This window comes from Dermacentor silvarum, chromosome 9 (assembly GCF_013339745.2).
Source record: "Dermacentor silvarum isolate Dsil-2018 chromosome 9, BIME_Dsil_1.4, whole genome shotgun sequence".
Lineage (NCBI taxonomy): Eukaryota > Metazoa > Arthropoda > Arachnida > Ixodida > Ixodidae > Dermacentor > Dermacentor silvarum.
Window position 1 is genome coordinate 115,972,730 of NC_051162.1, and position 13,175 is coordinate 115,985,904.

At 44.4% G+C, this 13,175-nt stretch overlaps 1 protein-coding gene across 1 annotated transcript in view; it reads left to right on the forward strand.

Moving 5' to 3' along the window:
* LOC119463849 (galanin receptor type 1) overlaps positions 1-13,175 on the forward strand; it is a 110,905-nt gene that overhangs the window by 64,438 nt on the left and 33,292 nt on the right. The window contains exons 2-3 of the mRNA XM_037724668.1: positions 9,638-9,847; positions 10,757-10,907. Coding sequence (XP_037580596.1) covers positions 9,638-9,847; positions 10,757-10,907 — 361 coding nt within the window. The remainder of the gene's footprint in view (positions 1-9,637; positions 9,848-10,756; positions 10,908-13,175) is intronic.

Below are 13,175 nucleotides of genomic sequence, written 5' to 3' on the forward strand. Positions count from 1 at the left end.
ATTATTCATAGAGACCCACACCAATTCGCTGCCTCCTATCACTGGTCATCCGAGAACTATTGCGACTTGATGATGCACTGATTCTGACTACTTGGAATGCACCATATAATTGGGCATATTATGCGTCTGCCACAAGTGTTTATTACGCACATATGACTAGCTGGTTCACCAATAACAGGGAACCACATCACGCCCCTAGCGCGTGTCAACGACTCTGGTAATTTTGTCATTTTTGGTGTGTCTGACGCATTACAACTTTTACGGTGACACATACCGTGCACCTTTTCGTGTATTATATCATGCTTCTTGAAGTTAGCATGACAGGAGTTCAGACTTGACATCACAAACGGGCTACCCTGTAAGGAACGACATGGCAGTATCACTACGTTGCTCAACACATTTTTTAAACATAAACAAAATAAAATTTGCATCAGTTTTGACACCGCTGAACCGCAAAACTTAATGAACAATTGCGAGATGGGCTCATCTAATTATTAACCCTTCATTGGCCAATGTTGCCAAGAGGCAACTTATCAGAATATTTATTTTTTTGCTGAGTTCTGATGTTGAGTACGAACCTTGTAGCAAGATGTCTTTGGACAACACTAAGCACGCAGCAAGCGTCATTTGTTGTTGTTGCCTCAAAACATGTTGGCTTAGAGCAGGAACAGGAAATGACAAAGATGTGTGGCACGCGACTAGATTTCTTTTGACCGCACGTGTAGCGGAGGCTGACCGATGCAAGTTCTCGGGCTTGAGTGGTGTCACAAGTGTGATTTTAACCAAATTAAATGCAGGATCAATGGCTCACATATACTAGCGCGGTCGGTACAACTTCTCAATGAAGCCATAAGTGTCTTGGATTCAAGTACACTTCCAATTTTCTACTTTGTCTTCCTCCTAGTGCTGAAGAATTTTCCGCAAGATGTATTTCCTATTGGTTATGTAGATCGTTCTCGATATGTTTTGCACATTCAAATATAAAATAAGCATCGTTTGTGTATAGATATGTCCCTAAACCAACTGTTTCTTCTACAAAAAAAGAGCTATACGAATAGCTTCTTCTCCAAGAACCTAGCTCATATCAAACCACAGTTTATAAAATATAAAATATATCCAATCCATCAGTTACATACCTTTACAATACTTCGTGAGTGTGTAAGTGAAACAACTTTATTTAGACCAGCGGATTGAGGCCTGAGCCTAGGCCGTGTGCTGAATAGTTTCAGGCTACATCGAGCTACGTTTATAGTTGAACTTTCATCGGTAACGTCCTCACGCGCACTAATACAAACATTAGTCTTAACGAGAAATGGAAGCTACCTCGACTTCATACAACGCATGTATCCCAAATGTTGCTTTTATTGGTTCCTAACATACTTAACACAAAGAACTGGTTCACAGAAAATATGAATCTAAACAAAAAGACTGTATTGCAGCAACTTTTCTGAACTTGTGGTGTGCTCAAATGCGAGTCAAGTTTTTATTTCTTTATTAATTTCATTTTTGTGAACGTACTGTTGAAATGTTTTACTGGCTATAGTCACAAACAACTCGAATATTCACCACTTTCAGTGATTCTGCTTCCCGTAAACTTTTGCGGTTGACTGCACTTTGCTATAACTGTTCCGTATTTTAGTGTTCTTTGCTTTTTTTTCTGTTCTTGCTATAGTGTTGTTTTCGTTTCGCAGTGTGTTGTAGCCCTATGCTTTATTTTAATGTTAGAAAAGTTATGTAAAAACCATTATTTGACAAGTTCGTCCCATTTCTATCAATTCGAATGCTGCGTGTCTACTGCGTGCCGATTTATGATGTACGTGAAAACTGCATGGAATTTTCTATTCCCTGCTGTAATTTTGTAAACAGGCCGCGAGCCACGTCAAGCTCATTCAAGGCAGCTTTTTGCCGCGGGAATTTTTCTACTACAGTGAAAAAAAAGAAAGTACCTTCAATCATGTAAACACTGGTATGAATTGACGCAAGAGAGAAAGATTCCCACAGAACCCATGTCTCGACCGCTCTCGACGTTAATACTGCTAGCATTCAAGCACTGTGAATGGACTGCTGTGATGTGGTTCGGGGGTTCGTGGTTCGGAGTTGGGCGTCACTAAGAGGGTCGCTTAGCAACGCCGCCGGAGCACTTAAAAGATGTTAGCTAGCCTGTGCTATATCCAGGTGTCGCACTAATCTGACTGAGCGGGCCCATGCCGTCGTCCGCCTTGATCACCATGAGTTGCTTGTTGGTGAGGAGATGAGGGCGGGAGGTTGAAGGAGACGAATTGGTATTATTTACATATTTACAACTCGCAAATGGCTCCACGGATATGAAGCACACTCCATGTCGGAGTACATTATATGTCTGAACACATTACATGTCTGAGCACACACTCTGCTTCACTAAAAATGTCCGCTTTTAGGCAGTCGTTTTCTCTAGGTAACTAGATGAGAGAACTTGATGACCTTGTGTAGGCCAATTGGAGTGGTCAAACTGTAAGAAAAATGCCACCCTTTATTTCGCACCATTCCACCGGACTCCGCCTCTGATTTCCAACCTACGAACCCGCCTACGATGCAATGACGAGAAAATCGGGAGACAGGGACCCAAACGGTTTGCACGGAAGTCGTCGAAGTTGGCTTCTTGTAGCAACTTCGCAATGGTTAGCTTGTAGCAATTTGAGGAGCCTGGACTTGACAGTCGTTATCGCTTCCACAGAATGCGGTCGTTCCTGTCACCTCGAAGGGAGCTTGTTTGTTTCCTGTCACTTGTTAGCGCCGGGCTCCGTCGTCTATGTGGGCGCTGGTGATGCGGTCGCTTCGTGAAAAACACCCCAAAAATGCCCTTGCCGTTTTGAGGACGCAACACGACACACCGTATCTGTAAGGGACGCTCTCAGATCTTTATTGCTTCGGCTTACTGGATTTCACAAAGAAAGCTTTACTAAGTTCAGCCTCTTAATCGCAACTAGTTTATCCCGCTGGTACTGAATGCTCAGGATATTGCATATCTGACTTCGAACGAACTACGTCACGATTGCATTGAGATCTGTTTCAGACCTAAGGTTATAATTTTTATTACAGCGAAGCTGTTAGCCTTTCTGTGGTCGGCATTTCTCGCGTCCTGTCTGTGAACAAAAATTATCATCATCAGCAATGGCTCATACCCCCCTAATCAAGCAAAAATGCAATGGCTCTTCCCTCTCATAATTCAGAGGCTACAAGCACTCAGCAAACTGAAGCGAACCATGCATATATTCATTAGAATCGCGTATACAACGTACAGAACAGCGTACGTTTCAATAAATAACAAGCTCACAACAATCATCTATCGTCATCAGCAATGGCTTATACCCCCGTGAGCAAGCAAGAATGCACTGGCTCATATACACCCCCGTATGCAATGAGTCAAATGCCCGCAAGCAAGCAAAAATAAAATGCAATGGCTGATACCCCCGTAACGCTGAGGCTACAAGTGCTCAGCAAATTGGAGCGAACAGTGCATACATTAATTGCAATCACCCATACAACACACAGAACACCATACGTTTCAATAAAGAACAACCTCAAAACAAGCATCTGAACCTATAACAAAGCATTGCATACCCCCCTCAGCAGTTGTAGTGGTGGTTTTGCTACAGCTTCGCTGGAGATCCACTTTCTTCTTGCCAGGATGGCGAGTCATTTTTTATGTCAGCTAGAGCAGCCCGTGTTCTCACTTTTATCAGTGGGATATGCATATTCTTTTTTATTTGCGAGTGCGAGTGACGTTTTAGGGGATAGATAGGAGACAGCACGTCAAAATGGGGGAAGTAGGCTAAGAGTGATAGTTGCATTACAACTGGGGATTGATGGAAGAGGCGTGCATCCTTTCGCGGACATATTAGTCTCGTGGTTCTTACCATGAAGAAAAACAGTATGAATAATAATCACAATGATGCCTTTCTAAAAATTTTCTTATAGCTTATCTTCCAACGTATCATTGCGTTTGGATAATAAATTTAATGTTTTTGGGGCGTCTTGCCGAACTACCGCTTGAAGATATTTCTTCAGCCTGACAACTAGCATCGATGGAGCCGCCTATTCAGCTCCATCCCCGCTATGACAGACAAAAAGTGCCTCGAACCTTTTATTCATCAGGCCATTTGTTAATTGTTAATTAAGCGATTGCTTTGTACCCTACTTAAGAATACCTTTATTCCCCTTTCCTTCGTACAACAGCCTGGTTTCATGGGAGTATGGAAATAAATTAATAAGGTAAATAGCATCAAATCTTGTAAAAGGGGAAACAGACATTTTAGGATTAATTAGGTAATTCCTGAGGCAAACTCTCTTTTCAAAAAGTACAACACTTTTTCACTAAATTCAAAATACTTGTTTCCGAGCACCATGCGAGCAACGTTGCGCGACTATAAAAGCAAAAAAAAAAGAAAAACGTCAATTCAAATATTCTTTGATCTTAAGCAAGAACGGTCTCCACGAATGTCGACGCACAGGCTGTAAACATAGAGGACATCACAAGTAAATTACCTCCACTTGCGAACAAATTACAGTTAGGCAAAGCGATTTTTCATTTTCCAGTTGGTAAAATTAAGTAATGAAGCACAATGCAGTCAGAACGTAGCATGAGCGATTTAGTTATGCGTTATAGATGGAGGCCTGCATCGAGCTCCAAGTACCCGATGAATGCACGAAACGATATGTTGCTTAAACGTGATGTACCATTCCATCCTATAACTTACCTCACAGCTACGATCCCTCGAATTGCAATGATCTCCAGTTCACGGTGCGGTTAACCTTGAAGCCTCGATATCGGGGTTGTGTACTTTACGGCGACAGAGCCAATCCCAAGGGACATAACACTTGTAGATGCCTTACATCAAAGGGCTCTGTTATCACAACATGACAGAGAGAGAGAGAGAGTGCGACGTTTGCTCGAGTGTCTCTTCTAGCTCTCTTTGATCTCAGCCAAGAAGAGCTTCAAGAATTGAGGCTTCGAATCTCACGCGTGTTTCGTATATTGCTCCTGGAATCCTATTGCGGAGGCTAAAATTACAGGTCAGCGAACGTATTTCGAGCAGTCGACTTGTTTGATGTTGGCTTGATCATCTTTGTTACACAAGTCGAACGTAGCCTTCAATACAGGCCACTACTTTATTATCCCCGGCCATTGACTAAGTAAGCCACATGCACTTCACGAACAAATGAAACATAGTTATTATGACGTCTTAACATACTCCCTGCTTCTACAGCTTCGGAATAAAGTTCCGGAATTTGTTCTGGACAGCATTACTAGATTATAACCTTGGTGCATGGACCTCGAAAACGAAAATTTTCTTGAATCAAAGATATCGATGCGAAGTATCATTTACGGGTAAGTGACTATGCGTTAAAATTACTATGCATACTTGGCGCGGTGACTAAATGAGAAGACATTCTCCGTATGAGCAAGAGTAGAACGTTCGATAAACGACGTGGTGACTACATTTGCTTTGTATTGGTATACAAGAGCTCTCCTGCGTTGAGGTTTCCGAGCATGTTTAAAAAAAGCTAAAGGAATTCGTATTATTCTGGAGGACTCTACATTATTACAGCGTCTCCCAGAGCTCGCCCCTTTCTTTAGAATGGAAATCAAACTGATCAATCAATATGACGTTTCGCCAAGACGGCCTGTAGCCAACGGAGCTACAAGCAGCATTGCAAGTTTTCTCTCACCTAAACCATAAATCATAAACTGGTAACCGAAAGCCTACTCATCAGTCGACGGCTGATGTAACATATTTTTATGTGTCCCATCTAGATTCTTGGAATCCGTGCTAGAAAGTTTTGGTTAAGCAATAGCAGATTTAAATTTCGACATGTTTGATGTGTTCCACGATTCTCGATCAGGCACTGACGCTGTCGGACGAGGAAATGGTTTGCTCTGGGCTGTAAATATTTTAAGCATGGAGGAAACATTGTTATTTCTTACTCTCCGCCACTCTTTGTCGCCTCCTGTCACACACATGTCTCTCAGCTGCAAGCTATTGAGCTATGCGAGTTGTAGTAGCGCTCGGTGATGTGGATCGAAGACAGGAGAGCAGCGCGACTTCTTTTATACGTGTGTGCACTGTCGCGAAAAGTTGGGCTTTCAGTTTCGATGAAGAAAGTGGGGACACTAAGTCACTCTCTACACGGACGCACTCATCGAAGTGACAAAATCGCGGTGACGACAGATCAATACCTCAATACTGATACCGCATGGGCGGCTATCTATACAACCTCGCTCTTTGAAAGTAACCCGATTGATACTCTGAAACCTGAGAACACTTTTGTTGCAGCAAAACCCTCTGAGATTGAACGTTCTTTCAAATCTAATCCGTCGTTCTGTTCAAGGAGTTTAAAGGTTGCTTTCCCTGATTTCAAATGCCATATTCTTCAATGTCTGCATGAGTGGGTTGTTGGGTTGATCACGAGCGAAATGTTCGGACCCGTTTAAGGGTGTCGGAAATGAATTGGACTTGAGAATATGTCGGAGAATCTAGAAATAAATTGCGAAATTTAAAGCGACGCACACACACGTAGAAATATAGCAGCCTAATGTTATTACCCGAGAGAGGTATTCCATGAATCAGTAATCTCCCACCAGACGTTCGCATTTATTCAAACATAATTTCCATGAGACGTTCTCGGCAATATTTCCCGCGCGAATCCTATGATAACTTGTTTCACTATGTTTCGCTTCTAGTGTCATTTTCCAGTAGCTTTTATGCTTAGAAAGTGATGATTATCAGAACCTTACTCAATCTGGTACATTGCAGGCGTGACTGAATTCGTTTTCCACAAACGAGTCGTTAAGTTCATTCGCATAAGACGCATAGTAAATATGTTTATTGCTTGTTTTGTTTTTATTTCGCTGCGTTCTCGCGGAAGAAAAGAAAGATAGGATTCAACACAGATTTGTTTTTGTCTGATTCAAGAAATACAACATAGGCTCAGAAGCGTTTCTGGGACAGACAACCAGAGCCATTAAAAAGGCCATTGAAAGAGTACCTGCTCAGTTGGCTGATTCGCAGATACAAGTAAGTTTTAGTTAAAGAACCTAAAGAAGACACGACGCGTCCTCTAGGGTTCAGTGTAAGAAAATAGAAAACGTCACGAGTGAGAAAGTCTTTCAGAAGCATATAATCCACATGCTTGCATGGATGCGTTCGCATGGGCGCCTCCATGCATGTACGCAACGTTTATTAAACGAGGACATTTGCGTGGGCAACTTAAGCAACAGTATGTCGACAGAAAGTCAAATAATTACATGTTGAGCGAGGAGACTTTCGCGCGTAAAGGCATTGAAACCTCCACAGAAAGCTATGCGAATATATTTCTAACGAGGGCAATTTTGTGTGCGAAGCCAAAGTATCCTTAGCAGAAATTAAAGTAAATGTGTAGTTGCGCCTGTCTTGCTGATTTTATATCCTTTGTCGGAGGTACATGCCTGATGCTTCTTTCACTTGCAAACTTATTAGCTTACGTTTAGTTTAGTATTAATAACGTATGAGAATTCATACTAACTGGTCAGCAGACTTGATCAACATTAATCATGGACATTTCCGCTCTTTTTTTTAGCAGCGGGAGACGGAGATTTCCAATCGTGTGCAGAAAAAAAGATGTAATGCGCAAGGGTAAACTAGTTTTAAAGATTGATGGCATGTTTGGGGACGTCATGACAAACGAGCAAAAAATACTTTCGACGATGGACGCTTAACCCACAACCAGCACTCAGCTACCTTAAAAAAGTATTTTTTTTTTCGTGCAGCTACAAATTTTCCGGGTGGAGGCAACCCTTAGGCCCCAAAAAGACGGGGGGTGGGGGGGTGGGGGGGGAAGGGGGAGACTGCATATTGGCGCAAACATTTTGGTTGAATGGGAACGTGCCCTGTCTGCCCTTCCCCCCTCCCCCGGATACGCCACTGGTATTATGCAAGTGTGGATTTACTACAGTGCGTCTTTTTTTTTTTTTACTTCGAACATTAAAAAAAATGTCGCAGTTTCGCCCGAAAGGCGAAGCATCAATTGCGATAGCAAATTGGTAGAGAGCTATTCGGAGTAGGGATAGTAGAGTAGTTTTATCAGCCGCATAAACTTGGACACATTCGCTTTCTAACTGAATTGACAAGCGTGGTGTCATCGCGCACAAGCAAACATGAATAGATCACACTGAATGACCGCAGACAACGACTGTCAAAACGCTGGCGCGGCCGCTGCAGCGGGCGAAGAATCGTGCGGTCTATCGCTTCAACGGAAACTGAGCGGAGAATGGACAGCGGATAAAGGTCAGAGCCGTGTGGAGACACGGCCGGGCTCGACTGGCGCGCGCGCTCGCTCGCTTCTTACGAAGCGAGTGCGCGCGCCAGTCGAGCCCGGCCGTGGTGGAGATAAAGAGACGGTGCGGGCGACGGCACCACAGCCAGTGCAAGCGTATTTGTTGGCAGAGTTGAAGCTGTACCCCCCGTCCCTCCCGCGCTGCCTCCGCGCTTTTTTTTTTTTTTTTGCTTTCGCGTGGGAGATTGCGTTGCCACTTCTCCTTGCGCTGGGTTGCAAAATAAGCATTTGATGCCGTAGCACAGCGTCGCCCCGCCTCTCTCCCCCCATACCCCCACGGCCTTTTGGGCGACAATCGCGCTTGCTTTCCGCCGTGCGTTGGCTCTCCGTGATAGCGCGCGTCCCCCGCGCGCTTTTACTCGTATGGCGCGCGGCGACGATTTTATCGCCCTTGGAATCTATACGGAACCTGACGGCGACGGCGACGACGACGCCGACGGCAAAAATCCCGTTGAAGTGTCCATATAATTGCTATCGCAATAAAACACAGGAAAGTTACCTGCATCGCGTCTCTACAGAATATTTGCCCAAGCGCACATTACTTGCAACAAAAAAATGAAAGCAATCCATTCACTACATAACCTAACTACATGTACTACACAAAAATGTGCCCTAAAGTGTCTAACTCGGAAGGTAATTAATGTAAGCAGGTTATTTAACCTTTTATTTGGTATCAATTTATTGCAGATTCTGTCGGCTAAGCAGATCATTGTTCTGTATAGGCGTGATTCGAGTAGCTTTTGTGAGCTTCTTTTTTGAGAAAAAGAGTTCGAAGTAGAAAAATACATATTACAGTATGTATGTATGTATGTATGTATGTATGTATGTATGTATGTATGTATGTATGTATGTATGTATGTATGTATGTATGTATGTATGTATGTATGTATGTATGTATGTGTGTATGTATGTATGTATGTATGTATGTATGTATGTATGTATGTATGTATCCCCTTTGAAAAGGGGTGGCGATTTCACCCACTAACAACTGTAAGTTGTTACTGTTATTTAAGTGTCCGTACATTTTTACTACGTGCATGTATTGCAGTCTAGCATTTTCCCTATCTCTCCTTGATCTTCTCTCACTTCACTCCTTGACTCGAAAGGCCAGCTGTTTGCTTCCATACAAGGATGGTCGGTGGGTACACGCAAAAAAATACAATTGCAATAAATGTGTGTGTTAACGTCTGAGTGATTGAGTGTTCATAAGATTCGCGCAATAGCCCGTTCTCTCACCACATGGATGGTTCGTATCGGTGAGATCTGTTCCTGGCATGATGCGCAGGTATCTGGCCATCGTGCATCCTCTCGTATCTCGAGCCCAGCAGAGCAAGGCCCGCGCCAAGCGTATCTTGCTGGGAGTCTGGGCAGCCCCGTGTCTGCTGGCGTCGCCGTTCCTGCAGCCGGCGAGAGCAGAGTCCGACACTCTGTGGTCACAATACGGCAGCATCTCGAGGCGAAGCTGCCTCATCACGCTCGAGCCAAGCTTTAGGAGGTGAGCGTGGCTGGCACCACCTGCGCTACCAATTTACAGCAAACTGAAGCATCTCGTGCCAAAGTGGTAACACTAACGCGGAACTGTTTACGATCGCCACGTCGTAATCTACTGTGAGTGAGTGAGTGAAATAACTTTTATTGGAGGCCCGGCTAGCACGCGAACTCGTCGGCCATTTGCTTTCACTTGAGAGGAGATCCACAACCGCGGGTGAATTTAGAACCACGAATGAAACACTTCGCGCGAGTCCCCTTCTCGGTTTTCCAAGTGCAACAACGCAAAATAAATGCCTGAACGCCAAAAACCTGTAGTGCGAAAAACCTTGTTATGCAATACTACTCTATAAAGTGCACGTAAATAGGTAGCTGATATAAAAATTCTAATTTGTGCCATGATTGGGCAATCATTTATAACTGTATATAAACAGTTGTTGGCGGCTGCAGATTGTGCTGGCTACTCCTCTCCTCTAGGATAATAATTATGTGCGAAATGTTGCGGATAATAGAAGGTACAATTAAGAAAACCATAAAGAGCCCAAAGTTTTGCAGTTCCCATGCAAAAAAATATTCCTGCAATTTTACAAAATTTAAGTGTTTCCAGGCCAATGAGATACCACACCGGTGTCACACAACGACTTTCGATCGTGATGAAGGCCGATCCGCATAGAAATTCTCGACTGCGATTGGTTCCCTCATGCAGCTTGCGCAAAGGAGCCAATCACGCGAAGAAACTTGATCCGGATCGGGCTGTATCGCGATAGAAAGTGCGCCGCGTGACCCCCCGTGTTAGGTTCAATCTTCCAAGGCAAACCCGCCCGAACGCGGACACCACAACCACGAAAACGCGAAGACACTCAGGTTTAAATGAAACTGTCCATTTAAATGAACGGTCGCCTCGACCACAATGCAGGGGCTACTACACGAGCCTGTTCGTGCTGATGTACCTGCTGCCACTGGCGTTCATAGGCTGGACGTGCGCCCGCATCGCTCGCTGTCTGCTCAAGGGCATTGCTCTCACCAGGCAAGGAAGCCTGCGCCGACAGGAGGCCAATCGCAGAAAGGTGACGCCTCTGCTTTGATCCACTGATTGATATTGCCTGAATGGGTGATAGTGTTATTTCCTGGAAACCAAGGGGGAAAGCTAGGACTTAAGATCTGTGTGCATGGCAAAGGTCCCTAACAGTAGGTGTTGCAAAACATTCACCGACGATTACGATACTCCCTACTACGAATTTTGAGCGCAGAATTTTAGGTGTTTTGAATTCGCGATAAATTATGGCAAAGAATTTGATTCTGAACGACAGGGTGGAGGCATTGAGCCTCTGGCTCGGGCAGCTTGTTTAGCTGCAGTGGCAGAACAGCATTTCCAATGGCTGCATAGCTTATTGTTCAGAAAGAAAGCTTGACCCATGGAGGAATAAAAATATAGGAGGGAGCATTATGTCACGCAGCCAGCCTTAACAAGCGAACGCTTCGTGTAGCCAGCAGTGGTGGCCCAAAACGTGACCTCTTGCGTGGAGAGCACGGAGAATCAAGATTTGCCGAGACGTTTGGATACCAGTAGTTTTCATTCGGTGCGCACTCGCCGGCAGTTGCTCACATGCAGGAAAGACAAGATTTTTCTTTGTTTTTTTTCTTGGTTTTGTTTTTGTTCATTTGAAGCATGTTTTGTTTCTTTCCTCCATGATTTGAAGAGTTTCAATTAGTTTCGAATGTGTACGGCAAAAAAAAAAAATCAACTGGGAGTACTAAAACTTACCGCTCGCTCTGACGTATCCTCCGTGCTCTGACGTTTTCATCACGTGTTGGGCCACCACAGTCGGCGACAATCGCGTTCCGGTATGCTCCCTCCTATATTTTCGTTCCCCCATGGCGTGAACCCTAGAAGGCGCCATCTCTAGCGGCGGTGGCGCCGCAGGCGATGTAGCGCATGCGCAGTGAGTCCATCGCCCACGCCAGCACTTTGTTTCTGCGCTGGCTGCTTGCCTGGTGTGATCACCGCCGGCACTCCGCTTTTCCCCTCACCCTTTTGCCATAACCTCCTCCACTTTCCGCCTCCTGGTTGCGCTAGCCGCACCTTCCACTCCGCTTTCCTCCTCGCATTCAAAGACTCCTGAGTGCTTCTCACGCATCCCGGCAACTGCAGCATATGTAGGGGTAATGTTTACTGGGAAACGCTGGCGGCGAACGCTGTGCACGAAGACAAGCATTTTGTCAGAAACACGTCCTCTTGCGTAGGCCGTTCCAAGAGGTAGTGAACAGCCGCGCCCAAAGACGTTACATCATTTTCAGGTTTCTGGTGTTTTTCACGCTTTTAATATATCAGTCTGAGAAGATCTAACATGAAAGACATGGGCTGTCGGTGTTTAGCTTCATGACATCTGTTTGTGCACTGTCATTCTCAAAATTCCGAGGAATAACTTTGTAAAGAATCTAAGACAAGGTATCAGCAACCTTAGTGATAGAATGATGTGGCAAAATAACCCGCATATACCGCATGTCACATAGCAAGGCATGGCATATACATATACCTAAAATTGCATGGAAATTTTTAGCTCAAGGACCCCTCCGCTGACGCCGGCGCCAACACCGATATTGGATTTTCTGTGACACGGTTGATACGGTTCTACTCAAACCTACGCATGGTGGTTATCAAAACGCACGCCTTGTTACCTGTAGAGCAGGCCGAGTAGAGTTTTCGTATATTCTTAATGGCGCATATGCATCGTGGCACCTTCGAACAAAATGAAATGCGGCATAGAAACAAGACCTATCTTTAAGTCATTGCTTTAATTCTATCTCTGACCCTTGGTTCTCTGCTGCCCACAAACAGTTCAGACAACGCTATTCCCATGACAGTTATTATAATTTGGGTCTACTGAAACCTACGTACGTTTGTTATCAAAACGTACGTTTTGTTATCACTAAAGTAGACTTGTTGAGTTTTACTACACTTTTCTATGCGCGTATGCACCGTGGCATTCTTGTTGGAGGCCAAAATGAATTCTGGCACAGCAACAAAAATTATTTTGAACTCGTGGCTTCAATTCTCTCGCTGAGCCTTGATTCCCTGCTACCCACACAGAGTGCAGACAACAATTTTATCTGCTGTATGATCTGTCTTTGATTTCTTGCTTTCGCTATCCTTGAAGAGAAATGCATGCTACCCGCGCATCCTATCAGCCCTGATCTATGAAGCAGCAACACATATGACAATTAAGAAGCTTGAGAAATAGCTAAACAGTTACGTAGAATCCCCTCAGGGAGTTATCGGAATGATGCGTGAGCATGTCGTAGTAGCGACGTGGTGTTGAGTGCTCACACTGAAC